The sequence below is a fragment of the Mixia osmundae genome (assembly GCF_000708205.1).
Source record: "Mixia osmundae IAM 14324 unplaced genomic scaffold scaffold_3, whole genome shotgun sequence".
Classification (NCBI taxonomy): domain Eukaryota; kingdom Fungi; phylum Basidiomycota; class Mixiomycetes; order Mixiales; family Mixiaceae; genus Mixia; species Mixia osmundae.
The window spans coordinates 384,069-404,760 of record NW_014575561.1 but is presented as its reverse complement, the minus strand read 5'-3'; the positions used below and the strand labels follow the sequence as shown (position 1 = coordinate 404,760).

Below are 20,692 nucleotides of genomic sequence, written 5' to 3'. Positions count from 1 at the left end.
TGCTCTCGCCCGAACTCGCCCGCTCGAATTTGCTAGCTAGGCGGTCGAGTGTCTAGCAAGCGTTGCGCACAATGAAGCAGCTGGACGACTTGATCCTCACCCTCTCGTCCGATGAAGAGGGTCCCGACGACGAACAGGAGACGCCGCTAGCTTCAGCGAGCTCAGCAAAAGCCCCAGCAAAACGCGAGCAAAGTCAAAAGAGCAAAGGCAAACGAAAGGCTTCAGCTGCCGAGCTACTCGATGCTCAACCCGCTGCAAAGAGCGCAAAGAGTAGAAAAGGTCAAAAGGCGGGCAAGGATGAAGACGGACTGGTTCTCAACGCTGCTTTTGACTTTGATTCGATGGGCGGCAACTCGATGCGTTCTCTGGCACAGCGAGCCCGTGCGAACGGAGCGGCAGATCTATGGGTCAGTCATGCTCCGTGAAGAAATCATCGGGATGGGCTCACCTGGACGCGGACTGAGCAGGATATGAATGAGACAATCGACTTGTTCAAGAAGAAGAATGGCATTGTCAGTTCGACTGCAATCTGCAGCGCTTCTGCTCACGCTTGCTACAGCCACGCGTGACGACTGGCGAGATTCTAGCACGTCATCAAAAGCCAAGGCTCGAAGATGACGATGCTAGTGATGATAGCATGGCGGATGAAGACGAGGACGAGGACGATTTCTTTGCCGGTTCGGAAAGTGACGAAGCCGAGGAAGCGATAGACGGCAAGATTGTAGAGATGGCCGAAGATGAAGAGGAGATTCCAGCAGACGAAGGCACGAGCGAAGCGGCGAATGAAGCTATAGATGGCATCAACGGATTCGGAGCCTTAGCGAATGTAATCATAGATGATGACGATAACGACGACGAAGCGATTCCCGAATCAGTTGACATGCGGTTCGCACAGGCAGCAGACGAGACAGCTGCAGCAGAGGCATATTTTGAAAAGGCGCCGGTTGCACCTTCCGCTGAGACGGCTCTGCCACCCTTTGCCAGTCTGCCCAACGCAAGACTCTCAAGGCCGCTCCTTCTTGCGCTCGGCGCGCTAGGCCTGACGACACCCACTCGCATACAGGCTCAAACGATACCAGTAGCGCTGATGGGCAAAGACATTGTCGCTTCGTCTAACACAGGCAGCGGAAAAACAGTTGCTTTCTGGCTAGGCGTGCTCGAACGGTTGCTCTACAGAGACAAGAAAGATGCGCGCACGCGCGTACTCGTGATCTGTCCGACTCGAGAACTGGCAGTACAGGTTCACAGCGTTGGCAAAGCGCTTGCTCGCTACACCGACATATCATTTTGTCTTTGCGTTGGCGGACTGTCCCTCAAAGTGCAAGAAGCCGAGCTGCGTCAACGGCCAGATGTAGTCGTCTCTACGCCAGGCCGATTGATTGATCATGTTCGCAACACATCGACTTTCACTCTGGACTCACTCGAGATTCTCATCATCGACGAAGCTGACCGTATACTCGAAGAAGGCTTCAGAGATGAATTGACAGAAATCATCAAAGAATGTCCTCGTTCGAGACAGTCCTTGCTCTTCTCTGCCACGATCACGGAGGATGTCAATGAGCTCGCCCGACTCTCGCTCGACAAGCCAGTGCGGATCAAAATTGACGAGACGGGAACGACGGTCGAAAGTCTCATGCAGGAATTTCTACGCATTCGCAAAGATACCCCGGCATCGAGAGAAGCTGCTCTTCTCGCAATTTGTCAGCGTACCTTTCGCGGCCAAACCATCATCTTCTTCCGAAGCAAGCAGGCAGCGCATCGTGCGCGCATTTTACTCGGACTCTGCGGATTGGCTGCGGAAGAACTCCATGGCGATCTATCTCAAGAGCAACGTCTGCAGTCTTTGCAGAACTTCAAAGAGGGCACGGCGACCCATCTCTGTGCTACCGATCTTGCCTCTCGTGGTCTCGATATCAAGGGTGTTCAGAGCGTCATCAATTTCGAGATGCCGGGTAGCTTCGATATCTACCTCCATCGTGTGGGCCGTACTGCTCGTGCAGGCAACGCTGGTCGAGCCCTGACGTTAGTGGGTGATTCGGATCGAAAGATGGTCAAGCAAGCTACAAAAGCAGCACCTGCGGATCGGTTCAAGCAACGCGTCCTCCCGCCCGAAGTGATCAAGGAGGCCACAGATCGTGTCACGGAGCTACAAGCGGAGATCAATACGGTCATGCAAGAAGAACGTGAGGAGAAGGAGATCCGCCGTGCAGAGATGGAAGCCAAGAAAGGCCAGAACCTGATTGAGTACAAGCAGGAAATCGCCGGACGCCCTCGAAGGACGTGGTTCCAGTCGGAGGGTGACAAGAAGAAAGCAAAAGATGCTGGCACAGCCCAGTACAATTCAGGCTTCGAAGAAAAGGTTGGCTATCCGACTTCTGTGTAAGGGACAACTTTACTGACGGGAACACAGGCACGTGGACCCAAGAAGCTCAATCATAAGCAAAAGCGACGTCAAGACGCTCTGAGAGATGCGCGGAATGATACGCGCGTCACTTCCGGTGCAATCTCTTCAGCCGTCCGACAGGCCAAGAAAGCGGCTCAGGCTGGGAAGATTACCCAGGTCAAAGCTGCACCGGCCAAGACGGGAAAGAAGAGGAGCACATTCGCAGAAGACATGACAGCCCGCCGCAACAAGTCAAAGGGCAAACCAGGCGCATCTCCAGCTCGTACCGGACCACCCAAAGGCAAACCCAAAGCCCACGCCGCAAAGCTCAAGGGAAAAGGCAAGCGACGATGAGGAAGTCTTTACGAGCTGGCATTGTTGTTTTGCATGCAGTACATTCGTCTTCTATTTCTACTTGAACTAGCGGATGCGAGCCTGTCAGATGGTTTTAGAGAGACCTTATGCAGAAGATTTGCGGCCTACCGTCACAAAAGGCACTTCGACGTCTTCGCCGGTCTTTTTCGAGTCGCACATGACCTCGAAGCTGTACAAGTGTCAATGCGCGAGCTTCCGCGGATCATGAGACGCACATGATCTCCTTCACGTGAGGCGGTATCGGCTTTTTTGAGACCGTCTCAACAAGTGTGCTCAGCCTGCATCCACGCATCAGCTTGTCCATTCCCGGCGTCTTTTCGGCTCACTTCATCTGTAGGCGTTCTTCGCTCTTCTTCTTTGGCATGAAGCCGCTGAATAACATCGATACGCCACTGCTGACCATCGAAACTTCCAGGCCATGCTCTTTGTCAAAGTAATCGAGGAACTGCCGCAAGGTAATGTCGCCTTTGATTTGGAATCGATCCCACAGAGTCCATTCCGTGTCGTCGTACTTTTGCTTAGCGGCAGCAATCGGCTCTGAAAAGCCAAAGAAGGGCAGTGCAAGGTTGACAAAGCCGTTCTTGTAATCTTCCAGATTTGTCTTGCCTGCGATGATCTTGTAAAGCTCAATACAGACAAGGCCGGTGGCCAGCGCAGTCGTTGTCGCAATAGCTGGGATGATCTTGCCTGCTATGAGCTTCGTGCGATGACGATCTGCCGTTTGGATCTCGTAGTTGAGCGCGCGAAGGTTGCTGGCTGCGGTGATAAAGTCCATGTGGTGATTACTGTCGTCGTCCTTTTCGAATTCGACAGGCACCATGCGATAGCCAGCGAGCTCTTTCGGGTTTGGCAGTCGACTGACGAGGGCACCGATGTCGTCAGGATCAACTGCAGAACTGCTATTCGCGACTGGCTCATCATCCTTGATTTGGACTTGTACGCCACTCTTTGGTGTAAATTCCGGCACGATGACTTCCGATAGCTTGCGCTTGAAGTACTCAGGATCCGTCTCGCCCTTGAGCCCGTAATTGAACGCGCGCAGATTGGCAGCTGCGATAACATAGTCGAGATGATCTTGGTGCTCAATATCGAAGGTCAATGGCGTAGGTGCCCGTTTGGGTCCTGACCAGAATGGCAAGCCCTCTTTGGTGATCAGGTCTCGCGGCAAGCTGTGTAACAGCTGTCGGATCTCGTTGTTGTACTCCTCTTCGAACTTGAGGCGAGCCCAAGATAAACATTGATCGAAACTGAGTGGTCGTTCAGTCACCAAATTGGCTTCGATCTGTCTGATTTGATCAGGTTGTAGTCCTGCAGACTTGGCAGATTCGACAAAGTCTGGTTGTGTCAGATACAGATTGACAGTTTCTGCGGGCTTTGTAAAGAAGTCGTCAAAGTGCTCACGGGCCCACTGGATAGTGTGCTCGATCTGGTTGGGGAAGTTCTTGACTGTGCAGCTCGGATGCGACTTCTCAGGCGGATCTTGCGAGGAGGAGTATGATTCTGTGAGATGCGGCAGGACAACCTGCACATTCGCCTTTGTACCTAGAGTGCCGGACTCGAGCAACGGTTTCTTGTAGTAGACGCATCGCCTGTCCATGTACTGGCGCGCGACGACGTTGTCGAGCGCATTGGTCACACCATTGATGTTGTCAAAGAAGTCATCGCCGAAGACATTCTCAGTCTGTTCGCCTACAGCCAGCTGACTGCTCTCGATCTTGCCCTTGAGATCTGGGTTCATTTCCGCTACTGCTGTTGCAGCAGCTTCAGATTTGAATGAGCCTAGGTCTTTGGGCCTGAAAAGGAATTGTCTGTTGAGGTTGCTCTTCTCGATCGAGTCCATGTCGGTGACAAAGATCTTGCCTTGGGATCCGGATCCCAAACCCATCATAGCCCAGTTCTTGAGCATCTCGCATCCGATCGCACCAGCACCGACGAGGAATTGGCGATTGTTTGCAAGCTTTTCCTGGAAAGCTTTGCCAAAAACGGCTACCTGACGATCGTAGCGTGTGCCGGTAGGGGCAACATCTGCCTCTGATAGACCTTCGGGAAGCGCTTCGAGCGCATCGAAGAGCATATGTTGGACAGTAGGATGGAATTTGCCCGAGCAAGCTTTGAGTACTTCCTGACCCACAAATCCACCGAGGACAGCATTGACGGGCGCAACGTCTCCCTGAGCCTGGAACGCGAGCTCTTTGATGACATGCTCAGCTAGCTCGCCGTCATAACCAGACTCTTTGTAGATCGATTTCGCGAGCTCGAGCACGTGAGCCGCATCTTCTGCATTGCGCGGTCGAGGGTAAGATCCCTTCGCCTTTGCGAAGGCAGAGAGTGCTTGGAAACCTGCGATGAGCGTATGCGGCCGATCAAACTTTGCAAAATCAGAAAAGACAATCTCGGGCGCTTTGAGGGAGTCTTTGAGCGGTTGAAAGGGAATGATCTTGGGCATTTTGACTTGCGTGAAGATACCGCCCGATTTGTAGTCGCCCAGCCCAGACGTATCTCCGATCGTGAACGTATAGGGGCCTGGACGCGATTGAGTAACAAATTCGCGAGCGTGATGCTAGCCCACCTTTGACAGTCACTTTACGCGGTTTGCAGCCATTGAGCTCGGTCATACCCGTTATTTCTGAAAAGGTGACAAAATCGCCATCTTCCAGGCCATGTCGTGTCTCATCTAGAGTGGCTACCAGTCCGTCTGAGTCCTGCGCAGTGGCGGGTGAGCATCGGACAGGAGGGCACGACGCCGAGTGCTTGCCTTTTGGACTGCGGCGATCATGCCAGACAGAGGTTGTTCGCCCGTCGGATCGACCACGACAAAGTCTGGCCCAAAGTCACAAAAGACGGATCTGCGCACAACGCGAACTCCTTAGCGCACGATGCAAGCTAAAGGGCTAGACGACTCGCCCGAAAAGACCGCGTGTGTCTGCAGCAATGAAGTGGATGCCGTTTGAGTGCGTAAAGTCGTTGACTGCTACTTGCTGCTCGTGAGGCGCCTCTGTCAATACGACGACCTGCTCCGAATGTCATAAGGTTTGTTGCGTGGCAATATGCGAGCTTGACCTGCCTGAAATTGTTTGAGGCTGTCGTGATTGAGCTCGCCTTCGAGCACGCGAACGGGTACATAGCTGTTGAGCTCTGAGATCCGTGGTAAGGTCGATGCGTCTCTTGGCTTGCCAATGTCACTCTGACGCAAGAAGAACTGCAAGCAATAGTCCTGTACATGAGCGCAAGGACTGATCAACCAGGCCGAACTTGCCTGTGTGCCTAGATCTGCTACTTCTGTGGGCGCAGGATCATACAACGTGACCGACTTGACGCCTGCAAGGCATATGTTCTTCGCTACATAGCATCATCGTCCAGCATGAGCTAAGTAAGGTGCACTGGAGTTGCTGGCTTGCCTATCTCGACTCCCAGACCTTTCAGACCGACGATGAGGACGTCTGAAGCTGCCATACGTCGCATTGCTGATCATCGCACCCGGATCAGCATTCGGACATGCTGCGTCAAAGCCATCCTGACCATCGTGTCCCAGGACGTAGCTGTCAAGTTGCTTACAGATCAGCGCCCGGTATGACTGCACGGGCAAGTGGGAAGGCACTCACAGCTGACGAGAGTAGAGTGACTCGTCGATGCTGTCATCTTGCATGCGACCGGGTGCCATCTTGCTCAATGCCGACGATGGTGAGGGTGATGACGCTGTCGCCGGTGACTTTGTCGAGCGCTTTCTCGCGTCGAGACGACCAACCCGCTGGCCAGACGTGTCCTCACGCTATGCGACTATCAGCGAGCGCTCTGGCTCTCTTGGCGTTGACGATGAGGTCGTCGGTATCAGCGTTTGACATACGAGACCTCTCAAGCTCGACGCCGCTGGGCGAATCGTCCATCTATTTCTGCAAATGTATCTGCTTCAGCAACTACACAATCGTGCCTCTCTACGTGCGTCGCCATGATGAACTGGCCCCATTCGATGCTCACAGAGTCTCGTGTCCCCGCAGAGGCCAAATGATCCCTCCAAACCCTGCTTGAGCTGCACAAAGTACGCCCTCTTTGGTACTGACTCGCCCGCACAAACACTCATTCTCCGACTGGCAGACAATTCTGCTTGGATCAGAAGCTAGGCATATGCAAGGATGCAGAGAAAGGCGAGACCGATCTCGATACGGCCACGGGCGAGGAGGGCGACGTGACGACAAAGTGCTTCCAACGCGACTCTGTCCTCTCTCGTTTCGTCATCATGAGCTTCATCGGTATCACTGCCGGCTTGCTACTGAGCGCATCCGTCAAAGATCGCTTGCCGGCACTCTTGTCGCGGTATGGCATTGCCCAGACGACGAGCAGCTGGGCAGGACGTGCTTCCAATGGTCGACAGGTTTGGGAACAGTTCAGAGCACGGGCCATGAGCGCGACCAGGCGATAATCGATATGCGTATCGACAATGACGTCTTGTTGGCGACCCTACTGAGCGCTCCAAGCAATCGTTCCTACTCGCTCACGAGGAAGCGAGGGCTGAGCTCTCGCTTGTTACCCCGCGGCGCGGGCGACACCAAGCTTTGGCAACGAGGCTTCAACCGTGCCGCAGCATGCACAGACAGGCAGCTGAGCAAGGCCCAGCTTGGGTTCATCTCGAAGCGGCACATTCAGCCTACAGTGCGACTTGGGGCCGGTGGAGTGCTTTTGAGCATGATCCTACTGTGCTGTAAATGCAACGCTGCAAGGATCTGCCAGGTGTAGAACAGGCTGCGCAAAGACTTGTCTCACATTGATATTGATCCGACGTCCGGCAGACATGTAGTCCGCAAATCCGCCTTCTGTCCAGTCTGGGTCGTCTGAGATACTCGAAGTGAGATGAGCAGGAGCAGGCAGATGGTCCAAGACACGTGGGATGCCATGAAAGACTCGGCGGGATGGACCTGACATAACGATGGCATCGCCTGATCGGAGCAGAAACGGAAGAGGATGCCGGGCGTCTCTCGTTTCACCACCGGCAAGGAAGACAGCGGAAGTACCGAGACTGTGCAACTCGAATCAGCGGAGGCGTATTGTTAGAAGGGAGCACCTTACCTAATGGAGACAAGCGGACGAACTGCATCGGGCTCAGATTGGTCAATATGACCCGTTAGCGTATCACGAGCCTGCCGATAGCCCCGGTGCTCAGACTCGATGCGCTCGATGATCGAAGATACTGACCCCGTAGAAGTTGACAATGCCCGTCTGAGGCTCATAATCGTTTGCCCACCCCAAGTACTGAGCCCGTTCCTCTGATGTTGCACGTGTAAACACATCCGCCCAAGGTAAGGCTTTGACAGTGTTTGTACATGCTCGAGAAATGAGATCGGGCATGGGCGAGAAAGGCCGGTCGTAGTAGTAGGCCTTGTCAGTCCAGCTGTATTCGAAGCCGATGATAGCCCATCGTAATCTTTCCATGACTTCGTGGATGTGTTCACTTTGCGCTTGATCTTTTGATGGGTCTTCGTTTGCATGCATGCTCGGCAAGGGCTTGCGCTCTGACATGAAGTTGCCCGTCGTAACAGGCTCGAGATCAACGCGTTCGCGTCTCAGCCTTTCTCGAGCCGCTACTGTCTTCCTCGGTACATGCCACGAGTCTGCTCCTGCCGGCTCTTGGGGTGTACGTCGCCATCGCTGGTACGTATCCCACAAGCCAGCCGGGGGAAGAACGAAATGCGGCGAAAGGCTGAGCGGATGATGTTCATCTGCCGCTTCGCACAGGCACGACTTGATCAGCTGGCGCTGAAGGGGGGGAGCTGCCCAGCCTGGCAAATAGACCAGTCCAGGTGCAGCATCGAATGTGATGGCATATGTGCCGCTTTGCCATTCGCTCGACGTTGACGGTCGTTGTGCAAGCGCGTCCGGCACGCCGTTGAGTCTATGCCGACGGAGTGAATACGTCAACTTGACCCGACCATCCGTCCATGTGCCGATCTGGTAAGAGCAGCCGGGAGTATCATGCCATTGCACGCTCGAAGATCGAAATGCGTGTTCGTACTGAGGAGAATCAATACGAGACTTCCAGTAGCGTTCTGCCTGTCTAAAGGCAGTGTGCTCGGAAGCTGCTTGATCTCGCTGTGCACGCTGCTTGGCCAGCAGTCTTGCCTGCTTGCGAGATGGCTCAGGTTGACGCATGCGTTGCTTCAGAGTCGGCTCGTCAGTACTGTCAGCCCCCAAGAGAGAGAGCAAAAGCCAGTCGCGATCTCGTCAAGTCGTCGACTTGCCGCCCTCTCAGTATGCTACCGAGATCCCCCCTGAGGCGAGTACTGCAGCACAGAGCGCAAGCACGCCATGCGACAACGTCATCAGGAGCCTACAAGCCCATGATCAAATTCCGTGGCAAGACCTTGCCCGAAAGTACGTCAACATGACGCACTGTCGCTCACAGAGCTTGGCTGAGCTGAGGATCGTGACAGATGAGTCCAACGCGGCACCCCATCCGGCTGCACCACAGTCTATCGTAGACAACTTTGATGCTTTCATGCTCAAACACGCTTCGACGGCTCGACCGGGTCAAGCTACCCCGCGACCCGAAGCGGAGTCTGCGCTGTCAAAGAGCGGTGCACCTATTGGTCAGTCTGTCGACTCTGTATTCTCTCGCGAGCTTACTCTGGCTACGACAGGCAAGCAATTGGAGAATGAGGGCCGAAGAGAAGGCTTGGCCAAACCAGATTTCGACGAGTTCTGGCAGATGCCTCAGAAATTCTGGAAGCCGATAGAGATGACCGAAGAAGAGATGGCTCTAGTCGATGTGCGCTGACGCTCTGATGCTATGTGCAATACTGACGGTATCGTACAGAGCGGAGGTGCAGTGACACAACTGGCAGAGATAAGGCCATGACGCGCTTGTAGGACGACATGCATTATTAGGCCAGCTCGAACGACGAGGCACTGTTGAATTTGAGAGCTTCATTGCCTACACTGACCCACCTCGCCATCCTTGACTCAACAAATGTACGGCCAGAGAGCGTCGTGCGAGCAAAGAGTTCGAGCACATTGGGCGTTCGCTGGAAGGCATGTCGCAAGAGATCTGCTCGATCCTGCTCAGGACCTCGTTGACCGATTCTGGACGAGTACGCACCTATGATGACCGGCTTGCGTGAATGACCGATAGGCACCGATAAGAAGACTTGCGGATCAGGCAAGACCGGAGCTGGACCCTCGTACTCGCTCGGGATCCACCAGGCCATGATGAATGACTCGTAGCACCTTCTATCTTGATCGTCCAGTGAGAAGAGCGGCTCGCCTTGAGTGCTCGTTTTGATCCAATGTCCTTCACTCGTCTTGCCACTCGAAATGCCCCAATGCGGAAAGAGCGTATCGGTTACGAAGCGTCTATAGCGGGGCTTGTTTGTCAGCCATACGCAGACGAGACACGGCCGAGTCGTATTGGCGCCCTCGAGAACAGTCGGCAGCGAGATGTCAAGCAGATCGTAGATATCGATCTGGTCGTACTGCTTTGCTCGAGAGGCAGACTTGTTGGGCCATGGCGGGCTACGAGAAGATGAGTCCCAGTGTGCATTTGGGTGCGGGATACTTACTCAAGAATAACGAGATCATAACCATCGCTTACGACATCTGCGCAGTGTCAGTCGATGACACAAGCAGGTAGATAGGCGGAGGGGGACGCACGCGAAGGAGGCAACAAGAGATCCCAAGACTTCATGTCTGCAATGAGGAATGCAGAACAGGGTGGCACTAAGATGGGCGTGTCTTGTCGGTCCAGATGCACGACTTTGCCCGTGTCGGTCTTGCAGACTCGATTGATCAATTCCAGCGCTTCGATGCGCCCAGTGACATCATCTAAGCTTCGAGCCTTTCGAGGGACTGCTGCAGGTGCATCTTTGACCAGTGCTGCCCAGTCTGCGCCAATCGTCGGGTTCGGCGGGCAGATGGCATCGGCATCATACCATGCTCGCGCACTCAGAGCGGAACGAGCTGACGCAATGGCTGTGTGCAAGAGTTGCGAGATGGTCGCATGATATGCATTGGCGTCGGCTTTCGACTTGTGAGGTTCGTCGGATCGCTTTGCGCGTTTTGGTCGTCGTTGCGCCGGCTTGTCCGAAGAGGTCGATGTGAACGGAGCCTCAGCGGGTGTCGGACAGCATAGCTGCAGCACGCTCTGACCGTCTGGCTGCGGCACGAATGCGGTCCGCAGTGCGGTAGCTCTGAAGTGATCTAAGTACGATTTCGCGCTGTCGAGTACCGTCACTTCCGCCCGGACTGTCGCTTCGGGCTCACTGTGAGATGCACCTGAAGGGAAAGGCTGAACTGTGCTCCTGCAGATGATAGACATTGGCTCATTCTGGTCGAGCTGAGTTGTCGAGTCTCGAGGTCGTGGAGAGACGCGTTTGACGACGATTTCGAGCAACGATAGAGACGATTGGCACCCTGTCCAGCAGTCAGAGAGGCGCATGTAAGTATCTTTGACACCCTGCGCTGCCCTTTCCTGTCTTCACCTTCGATCGACCCCGGACAAAGCCAGATTGAGCTCCTCCGACGTCGGTCCAAACGCCCGAGCATACAGTCCGCAGAGTTGCCTATATGCGACCTTCAATGCGGCAGTTTTTGCTCACAACCGCACGTGCAAAGGTGCAGCATGCTGTCCTGCTGTCTACAAGCAGTGCATGAGTATCTCTGCCCCTCGCTCTGACCAAGTAGCGAGTGCGACCAGTCACGGCTCTTTGCTTTGCATCTGCTCCAGGCTCCGGCCTCTCTGCCATGCGCTTCTACTGCAGAGCTCGCCGCGATATGCTACAGTGATCAACATATCGACGACGAGTATTCCAGTAGCATCACGCATTGGCAGCTTCACTTGTCATGCGCTTGACACGCGCTGTCTTGCTCCCTCTGTGCCACATGTCACGCGTTCAGGAGCTGTGCTGACCTTGTCAGTGCTTGCAGAGATGCGCATGAGCCACCGCAAGCTCGTACGAGACTCATAGACCGTTGGCCTGCAGTCCAGCGTATTCCAACATGGCGCCACGAATACCGCGCGATAACCAAGGCGTGACGTCCTCACCTGCTTCGCAAGGTCTGGCCGCTCGCGTCAGAAGCGCCAGATTGTCATCTTCACCAGAAGCGGAAATACTCGGCACTGCCCAGCGTGCTCGTGCAAGACGCGCCAGTCACGACGCGACACATGAGCCTCCTCGCAAGAAGCCAGCCTCGAGATCAGAGCGGACGCCGCCGACGAGAAGCAAGCCAGCGTTGGCTTTGTCATCCTCGCCAGCGTCTACAACGAATAGTGCAAAACGTGCTCGGAAAGCGCTGGACGTTCTGGATCTGGAGCAGAATGGTGATCGTGCTCAGCTGGCGCAAACGACGCCTGCTAAATCAAAGGCGGGCAACAATGCCAGATCGACGCCGAACAAAAGCAACGGAGCAAATCCGCCTGCGAGCGCTGCTAGTCCCCGCAAACGGGCAAAGACAACGCGCGAGGAACCTATTTTGATCTCTGATGAATCGTCCATAGAGGATGACCTAGACGATGCATCGGTTGTGCCTGCCGAAGCCGAGAAACCCGTGCAACCAACAATGTACCGCCACACACGCTCTGCTAGCGCAAAAGCAGCAGCCATCATGACATCTCCAGACGACACTCGCACGCTCACGAACCTCGATACGAAACCCTCTCGCATAGCCATGCCTCCCCCACTCATGCCGAGCGAGACAGCATCTACGAACGGCGCCTATCAGACAGCTCTATCCTTCTCACAGCCCGCTGTTGCGCCACGCCAGCCCTCGACTTTGCCTCTGGATGAGACTTTCGTCGGCCAACCGCCGGAGCTCACGCCTACCGATGAGATGTTCACGGCATCTCAGATACCCGAAAACACGCAACCCAGCGCTGCGCCCTCATATTCTCAGCAAACACCTTCAGCAGTAGAGATTGAGCAACCTTTGCCCGCGACGTCTTGGGCATGGGGCATGCTCGTGGCAGCCCAGCGTGACTTGAGCGCACCCAATCATCATTGCCAGGATGTCTTGCTACCGCGTACACGGGACGAGTTCTCCATCGGACGGAAACTGCAATCGCACATTAGCAAAAGGCTTAATCCGAATGCGCGCGTTGATATTCAAATCAATGGCGTAGAGCTGTCTGCTCGACATTGCCGTATCTGGCGTCAGACCGTGGCCAGCAGCCTGGGTACCTCTACTGCTGGTGGTCTATACAGCTACACCAACTTGACCGTGCTCGACAACGAGCCTCGAGCTGCGTTAGCGTTCCGGTTGGAGGATCTTTCGAAGAATGGCACTTTTGTCAATAACCAGCTCGTCGGCCACGGCGTCAAGGTTGAGCTTCATGATGGCGACCTCATTCGGTTCGGGTCAGATACAGCTGGGAAGATCTTTGAGTATCGGTGGATCACCTTCGACCCACCTGCTGTTCGCGATGAGAATCCGAGAGGTGGGTTCACTGCAGCGTATCAAGTAGCGAACGATATCGGCAAAGGAACATTCGCTATCGTCAAACGATGCATTCACCGCGCAACAGGTGACTGGCGGGCTGTGAAGATCATCAACAAGAAGAAGCATCTGCGCGATCCGAAAACACTCGAGATGTTCGAGCGGGAGCTTGATATCGTGAAACGTCTTGACCACGTCAGTCAGATCTCCCTCCTATGACTCGAACTGACATCTCTTCAGGACTATATCGTCAAATTCTATGAGCAATTTGAGGATCAAGAACATATCTACCTGATCCTCGAGCATATTGCCGGGGGTGATCTACTCGACTATGTCATTGCGCGGGACGGAATGGGTAAGTGCACGCCGGATATATACGCTGTCACTGACCATCTGTGAGCAGAGGAAAGCGATGTTGCCGAAGTGACGCGTATGATCTGCTCGGGTGTTGCCTATCTCCATCAATGCGGCATCGTCCATCGGGATCTCAAGCCCGACAACGTGCGTAGCCCATCAGACACACGTGAACAAGCTCATCCATGACGCATGACAGCTACTGCTCACACGGGACGAGCATCCGGTCTGCAAGATATCAGACTTTGGCCTTGCACGGATGTTTGAAGCGGGCGTTGACCTCACGACGCAATGTGGCACTGCCAATTATCTGGCGCCAGAGGTACTCATATATCGCAACGGCAAGGCCGGCTACGATCAGGCCGTTGATGCTTGGTCGATCGGCGTCAGTGCGTCTCACCTCTTACTATCTCGTGCCTGTCTGGGTTGCTGATTATGCTTGCAGTCGTTTATGCTTGTCTGTCAAATGCTTCCCCTTTCGTTGAGGATACAAAGGAAGATATCTACCTTCGCATGCCGAGACGATCACCGGACGTGTCGCTGCTTCGAAAGCAAGGCACATCCGAGCTCGCAGTCGAGTTCATCCAACGCTTGCTGCAGCACGATCCAGAACGTCGTATGACAGTCGCGCAAGCATTGGATGATCCATTTCTGCAATCTGTCAGGAGCAAGCATCAAGCGACAGGCATCATCTCAACACTACCCGAGAAGCCATCCATCACGCAGCGGGTGCAATCCACCACCAGTCGGGCTGCATCTCGCAATGGTCTGGACAGCTCACGCGCACTGGAAGCACAACTCAGCCAAGATTTTGCTCGTGTCGCTGTTGCAGACGGCATGCCGAGCTCATCTGCTCCTGCCGCGCTACCATCACCACGATCAACACGTTCTCGTAAAGCCACTATGACTTCATCGCAGCAGAAATAGTGCGTCTTATGATACATGTCGTACATCGTGACTATCGTGGCTAGTATCAAAGGACTTGGTTGCGAAGTGAAGAGTGTCAGGCCGCTCGCGCTAAGAGTAATTGCGCCCAAATCTGGCGGAGAGTGTGGCTTACATGGCTTGATCAACAGCTGAGGACATGGCGTCGCCTCCGCCCAGCTTGACTGATCGGAGTGCACCGCAGCAGCGTGTAAGCATCGTCAAGTACGAGACTTATGATGATAGTATGTAGCGGAACGACCGTCGGTCCAGTTCGTCTCTGTGCGATCAAGACTGAGCGTTGAGGGCCTTTATCATTCGTAGAGGTTCAAATGGCCGGAACGAGGTTACAAGAGGTGGACGGATGCGTGCTGCTACGTCTTTGCACCAATCTCGCCGCAAAGGTGTGTGTAATTTCGTCGCGAAAAGAGTGCAAGATAGAGCTCGCAGGGGGTCGTCGACCGATCGACTGGTCGGTCGTCCGCAATAAAAAGTCGCGACTGCCAGGAAGCTCAGCTGCCAGCTCTGAAGCCTGCGACGATGCCGAAGGACAAGAAGAAGAAGGGAAGGAAGGACGACGAGGACTATTGGTGAGCTTTGGAGCAGTCTGCTGCAGCCCGAGCTCACGCAACAGGGTAGGGCGAACGCGGGCGAGCCAGCGCCGCTAAGCAACGGCGCGGCGAGCGATGGCGAAGATGTGCCCAGTCGCCCGAGCAAGTCTGCTTTCTCCTTTGCTCAGCTGGCCGCAGAACTCGATGGCGGAGGTGACGATGAGGACGATGAGCAAGGTGGCGGGGGTCTCATGGCGGCCATCTCAAAATCAAAGCAATCCACCGAACCTGCTCCTAAGAAGGACAAGAAGAAGAAAGGCAAGAAGGCCGCTGCTGCAGTGGACGAGGATGTCATGGACGTCGACTCACCTGCACTCGACTCGAAAGCGCCCATCGAGATGACAGCAGAGGATCTCATCGATGAAGAGTTTGGGCCTGCAAAGTCAAAAGGCAAGAAGAAGAGCAAAGGCAGCAAGAAGGTCGTCATAGATGCAGAGCCGGATGAGCCAGACGAAGCTCCTCAAGTACCCCAGGCCCAAGACGAGGCCAAAGCGATCGAGGATCCTGCAGAGCCCGAAAATGACGAGGAAGAGGGCACGACGCGCGTTCTAAGCAAAAAGGAGAAGGAAAAGCTCAAGAAGGAGAAAGAGAAGGCAAAGAAGAAGGCTCAAGCTGCTGCCAAGAAAGCTCAAGCAGGACCGGCACCCTCTGAGCCCGTCACGTCCACCAAAGCCACGGACGCGTTGGTAGCGGAAGGCGGAACTATCGATGCCGATGAACCTGTCGCTGCAGAGGCCGATGTGTCTACCACCAAGGAAGCGTCAGACGACGAAGAGGGAGGTGCAGCTGCCAGCTCAGCAAAAAACAAGAAAAAGAAGAAGAAGAAAGCTGCTGAACCCGTGGAAGCACCCAAAGAAGCTGCCAAACCTCCTGCAAAGAGCGGGGGCAAGATCTCTGCTCTGCGAGCTGCCATGGAAAAGCAGAGGGCCTTGCAGGAGGAAGCCAGGAGGAAAGAAGAGGAAGAGCGACTCAGGCTCGAAGAAGAGGAGCGGCAGCGTGAGCAAGAGGAGCAAGACAGGGAGCGACTGAAGCAGGAGCGCAAAGAGCGTGAGAAGGTTAGTACGCATCACTAAATTACAGAATATTTGCCCAATTGACGGCGCAATTTCAGGCTAAGCGGGAGCAACTGCGCAAAGAGGGCAAGTTGCTCACACCGAAGCAAAAAGCGGAACAAGCGGCTGCAAATGCGCGTCGAGAAGCCTTACTCGCATCAGGTGTCAAAATTGAAGGTCTGCAAAAGGACACGGCTGATAGCTCAGTTGGTCCGCGCAAGGTGACTTATGCCAGCAAGAAGAAGTCCGCAAAGAAACCCTCTGGGCCAGTTCCACCTGTCTTGCCGTTCCAACCCGAACCAGAACCTGCAGAAGCGCCTAGCGAAGTAGCCGATACGCCAGCAGCCGAACCTGAGCCAGTTGCAGAAGCCTCGCCCGAGCCTGTTAAGCCTGAGGAAGACGTCGCAGAGGAATGGGATGCAACATCCGAGGAAGATGTTGCTAAGCCTCAAGCGGCCGTTGCTGCTGTCAAGGATGATTGGGACGCCAGCGATGACGAAGACCCTGCACCTGCGCCTGTGGCGACGACCAAAGTTTCTCCGAAGCCTGTCAGTCAGCCTGCTTCTGCCGGCAAAAACGGGCCTGCAGTAGCGAGTAAAACTGTTCCGGCAGCTTCGAGTAGAGCCGCGGTCTCAGCTAGCAAGGCAACAAGCTCTGCTAAGCCTGCGGCTAAGTCGGCGTCTGTCAACGGATCAGAAAAGTCAAATCCTGCGCCGGCAAAGGTGGCAGCAGTCGCTAAGCAGACAGGCATGTCGACGACCAGTAAGCCAGCAGCAAAAGCGAAAGCGCCGGTCTCGTCGGACGAAGAGTCTGACGATGATTCTGATGAGGATAGCGACGACGACTCGGATGACGATAGCGATGATGACTCTGATGAGGATAGCGAGGACGAGAGGATATCTGCTGTGCAAGCAGCAGCCGCAAAGCGGAAAGCCGAAGCAGCTGAGCGACGGAAGCAGCGCTATGAGGCGGCTATGGCCGCACGAAGCAAGGATGATCTGCGCAGTCCTATTTGCTGCATTCTCGGTCACGTCGATACTGGCAAAACGAAACTGCTTGATAAGATTCGTCAGACTGATGTACAAGGAGGCGAAGCGGGTGGTATTACCCAGCAGATCGGTGCGACTTACTTCCCAATGACCGCCATTCGTTCAAAGACAGACATCCTCGGACCCGCTGCATTGAGCGAGTACAAGCTGCCCGGTCTGCTCGTGATTGATACGCCCGGTCACGAGTCATTTACAAACCTGCGCACACGAGGCAGCTCGCTTTGTAACATCGCAGTCCTTGTCGTCGATATCATGCACGGCCTCGAGCCGCAAACACTCGAATCGCTCCGCTTACTGCGAGATAAGAAGACACCTTTCATCGTTGCACTCAACAAGATCGACAGAATGTACGGCTGGGAAGCTATCCCCAACAATGGTTTCCAAGATTCGCTTGCAAAGCAAAACCGGGCAGTTCAGAAGGAGTTCGAGAATCGCTTGCGAGACACCATGACGGCTTTTGCCGAGCAAGGTCTGAACGCTGTGCCGTACTACGAAAATACCAACCTTGGGCGCAACGTCAGCTTGGTACCCACGTCTGCAGTCACGGGCGAAGGCGTACCTGACATGCTCATGCTGCTCGTCAAGCTCACTCAAGAACGTATGAGCGACAGGCTCATGTATCTGTCCGAGCTCGAGTGTACCGTGCTCGAGGTCAAGGTTATCGAGGGCCTCGGCACGACTATCGACGTCGTCTTGTCAAACGGCGTGCTACACGAAGGCGACCGTATAGTCGTCTGTGGGCTCAATGGGCCGATTGCGACAAATGTGCGAGCATTGTTGACACCCGAGCCGCTCAAGGAGCTTCGTATCAAGGGCGCGTATGTTCACCACAAGACTGTCAAAGCGTCACTCGGTATCAAAATTTCCGCTCCGGATCTCGAAAAGGCTGTCGCAGGCTCGCGACTGATGGTCGTCACTGAGGACGATGACGAGGAAGAGATCAAGACGGAGATTATGACAGATTTGCAGAACTTGCTTGAGTCTGTTGATAAGACCGGTCGAGGCGTATGGGTGCAAGCATCAACCTTAGGCTCGCTGGAAGCATTGCTCGAATTTCTCAAGACGAGCAAGATTCCCGTCTCTGGCATCAACATTGGCCCCGTACACAGACGAGACGCTATGCGTGCGTCTGCCATGCTCGACAAGGCTCCCGAGTTCGGCGTCATGCTGTGCTTTGACGTCGATGTTGACAAAGATGCTGAAAAGCTTGCTGACGAAGTCGGCTTGAAGATCTTCAAGGCCAACATCATCTACCACCTCTTCGATGCTTTCACTGCATATAACGAAGCCATGCTGGAAGCGAAACGAAAGGATTCAGCGCCCAAGGCGGTCTGGCCGTGCCGATTACGCACCATCGCTTGCTTCGCTAAGCGCGAGCCTATCATTCTCGGCTGTGATGTAAGCCTCATTCAGTTCACTGATCGCGTACGCTGAACGTACACCGCTCTACAGATCACGGAAGGCACTCTGCGAATAGGTACGCCGCTGGCGGCGCTCAAGATCGACGCAGAGACGAAGAAACGTGAGATTGTGCCCCTGGGAAGAATGCGAGTAGCCCTCTCGTGTCTCGCGATATTTGCTGACATTCTCGACATAGAACGGGCTTGGAGATCAATCACAAATCGTTCGAGAACGTCAAAAAGTCTCAAGCAGGCGGCGGTGTCGCTGTCAAGATCGAAAGTGCTGTCTACGATAGCAGCAAGATTTATGGCAGACACTTCGATGATAAGGATGAGATCGTCAGCTTGATCTCGCGCGCTTCCATTGACGTCATGAAGGTATGCAACGACTCATGATGTGTCCCTGCAGTGCTGACACGTTGCGCAGACAATCTTCCGAGATGAGATGACGAAGGACGACGTCAAGCTCATCTCTGCTCTCAAACGCGACCTCAACATTGCCTGATCAGCTTGTCATGCGCAATTGATTGCATCTTGTCTTCGGATCTTGCTCATTCTCAGCATCGACCGACGCTTTGACCTCACGTCGACAAATCCGCGGACTGATGGCCTTGTTGCACAGACATGCGCACGCGCCTATTGGCCACAGCAAGCCTGTGACCGTCCGAGGTCTCGTCTGTGGCCATCTCACTGTTCTCAGATTGCTCGCAGGCACATGACGGACGATCGTACCGACTGACGGCATCTGCTTTCGCTCCCCTTTGCTTCTCAATCTCTGCCTATCGCTCCAAGACGAGCAGGTCTCGGCGGCTGGTCCGCTCACGAATCATGCCAAAGCTATGCACGATCGGCACAGTCTTGGCCTTGGCGCGTACGATCGCGGCCAAAGGTAATGCATGCCAGATCTCGATGACCTCGGCGCAGGCGGCTACATACTCTCAGTTCCTTCAGCAAGGATTCGAAAAGGCAACCCAGCAGGGCGAGGACGTTTTTACAGCTAGCTCAGCACAGCCTGGTATGCTCGCGGCTTGGCGAGTCGCGTACACAGATTTGCCAAATCAACGATATGGTAGGTGTCGACTCAATGGACACCTCACGAGAGGCTGATATGGGTATGCAGGGGCTGAGCTTGGGATATATCAAGTTGGAGACGTCGCAGCGGCGAATGCTCTACAAGCTGATAGTGCAGCAAATGTGACCTCTCAAACCAAAGGCCCTCGGACTTTCGGCGTTCAACTTCAGTTTGACGGTCAGACAGCCACAAGTGCTCCTAATTCGATGAAGCTCTACACCCAGAAGCAGCTAGCACGCGCCCCGGCGGACCAAAACGCGACGGTCGACATTGCAAACCCTCAATTTATTACGACATTGCCGAACAACGGCATGCCTCTCGCTCTTGTCGGTTTGTATCACTTCAATGAGCAGATGACTGCGCCCCAAGCTGCAGAGGTCAGCAGTGGCAATTTCAGCTCCCTCGCGCCATCGTCCATCAATCTGTACAGTGCGTCAACGACCGGCGCAAGAGCGAAAACATCTCGCGTGCTGCGTCAGCAGCTCAATGATGTCACGCTTGTGGACACAACATCAGCTACTGATGCTACAACGCTCGTAGCGACGAATGCAACCGACACTAGATTACGTCGGCGGCAGACCTCTTCTGCTCCGCTCCAGATCTTTCAAGATTCGGATTGTGCATTCACTATCTCGGACAGAGCTACGAATGTTGCGGTAGATGCAGCTACCGCCACAGTACAGTCCATTACCCCGACTGCAACACAGAGCTCTTCCTCAGCTGCCTCACTCTCGCCAATCAGGTACGTGGCGCCTTAGTGTGCATGAACCCCAGCTGAGTACCCAATGATAGCGCAACGGCAGCAGCAGCGAATGCTGCGCCATCAGCTTCGACCTTCCAGCTGCCGGGACAGAAGATTGCTGTGGTACCGATCGGTTTGGGCGTCTTTCTGAGCGTGACGCTCATCTTCGGCGCCATCATCGGCTTCGTGACCTGGGAGCGCAAGAAGCATCAGAAAGCATTCGTAGAGAGGAAGCGCCTCTCAGAGAAGCCCTAGCTGGCCTTATTGCATCATGCATCATGCCGCCATTATGCGAGATCTGATAAGCTTCCAGT

The 20,692-nt window shown here is 54.6% G+C and overlaps 8 protein-coding genes across 8 annotated transcripts; 5 read left to right on the top strand and 3 right to left on the bottom strand.

Moving 5' to 3' along the window:
• Positions 1–34: 34 nt before the first annotated feature.
• L969DRAFT_22594 (uncharacterized protein) lies at positions 35–2,737 on the top strand (the record flags this gene model as incomplete). The annotated part of the gene is made up of 4 exons (XM_014713594.1): positions 35–407; positions 468–512; positions 560–2,359; positions 2,411–2,737. The coding sequence occupies exons 1-4, from the start codon at positions 72–74 to the stop codon at positions 2,735–2,737; spliced, it is 2,508 nt and encodes an 835-aa protein (XP_014569080.1). The 5' UTR covers positions 35–71.
• Positions 2,738–2,749: 12 nt separating this feature from the next.
• On the bottom strand, positions 2,750–6,426 carry L969DRAFT_85846 (uncharacterized protein). The gene is made up of 10 exons (XM_014713777.1): positions 6,361–6,426; positions 6,157–6,297; positions 6,015–6,097; positions 5,823–5,957; positions 5,663–5,769; positions 5,514–5,604; positions 5,328–5,460; positions 3,085–5,281; positions 2,974–3,036; positions 2,750–2,950 (listed from the first exon to the last, which is right to left on the bottom strand). The coding sequence occupies exons 2-10, from the start codon at positions 6,218–6,220 to the stop codon at positions 2,869–2,871; spliced, it is 2,955 nt and encodes a 984-aa protein (XP_014569263.1). The 5' UTR covers positions 6,221–6,297; positions 6,361–6,426; the 3' UTR covers positions 2,750–2,868.
• Positions 6,427–6,529: 103 nt separating this feature from the next.
• L969DRAFT_93176 (uncharacterized protein) lies at positions 6,530–7,175 on the top strand (the record flags this gene model as incomplete). Its single annotated transcript, XM_014713776.1, has 3 exons — positions 6,530–6,694; positions 6,754–6,794; positions 6,851–7,175. The coding sequence occupies 3 exons, from the start codon at positions 6,530–6,532 to the stop codon at positions 7,173–7,175; spliced, it is 531 nt and encodes a 176-aa protein (XP_014569262.1).
• A 104-nt stretch (positions 7,176–7,279) lies between these two features.
• L969DRAFT_102120 (uncharacterized protein) lies at positions 7,280–8,944 on the bottom strand (the record flags this gene model as incomplete). The annotated part of the gene is made up of 4 exons (XM_014713775.1): positions 7,946–8,944; positions 7,820–7,890; positions 7,517–7,769; positions 7,280–7,444 (listed from the first exon to the last, which is right to left on the bottom strand). The coding sequence occupies exons 1-4, from the start codon at positions 8,897–8,899 to the stop codon at positions 7,280–7,282; spliced, it is 1,443 nt and encodes a 480-aa protein (XP_014569261.1). The 5' UTR covers positions 8,900–8,944.
• Positions 8,945–9,000: 56 nt separating this feature from the next.
• Positions 9,001–9,605, top strand: L969DRAFT_46593 (uncharacterized protein; the record flags this gene model as incomplete). Its single annotated transcript, XM_014713774.1, has 4 exons — positions 9,001–9,121; positions 9,181–9,336; positions 9,388–9,515; positions 9,564–9,605. 4 exons carry the CDS (start codon positions 9,001–9,003, stop codon positions 9,603–9,605), a joined length of 447 nt encoding a protein of 148 aa, XP_014569260.1.
• A 25-nt stretch (positions 9,606–9,630) lies between these two features.
• L969DRAFT_93173 (uncharacterized protein) lies at positions 9,631–11,180 on the bottom strand (the record flags this gene model as incomplete). Its single annotated transcript, XM_014713773.1, has 4 exons — positions 9,631–9,794; positions 9,846–10,258; positions 10,306–10,342; positions 10,397–11,180. The coding sequence occupies 4 exons, from the start codon at positions 11,178–11,180 to the stop codon at positions 9,631–9,633; spliced, it is 1,398 nt and encodes a 465-aa protein (XP_014569259.1).
• A 560-nt stretch (positions 11,181–11,740) lies between these two features.
• Positions 11,741–19,069, top strand: L969DRAFT_93172 (uncharacterized protein; the record flags this gene model as incomplete). The annotated part of the gene is made up of 11 exons (XM_014713772.1): positions 11,741–13,369; positions 13,415–13,529; positions 13,578–13,675; positions 13,728–13,917; positions 13,974–14,454; positions 14,947–15,042; positions 15,092–16,118; positions 16,175–18,562; positions 18,617–18,711; positions 18,762–18,942; positions 18,992–19,069. 11 exons carry the CDS (start codon positions 11,741–11,743, stop codon positions 19,067–19,069), a joined length of 6,378 nt encoding a protein of 2,125 aa, XP_014569258.1.
• Positions 18,932–20,644, top strand: L969DRAFT_344929 (uncharacterized protein). The gene is made up of 4 exons (XM_014713771.1): positions 18,932–18,942; positions 18,992–19,633; positions 19,685–20,378; positions 20,429–20,644. The coding sequence occupies exons 2-4, from the start codon at positions 19,393–19,395 to the stop codon at positions 20,631–20,633; spliced, it is 1,140 nt and encodes a 379-aa protein (XP_014569257.1). The 5' UTR covers positions 18,932–18,942; positions 18,992–19,392; the 3' UTR covers positions 20,634–20,644.
• The last annotated feature ends 48 nt before the right edge of the window (positions 20,645–20,692 follow it).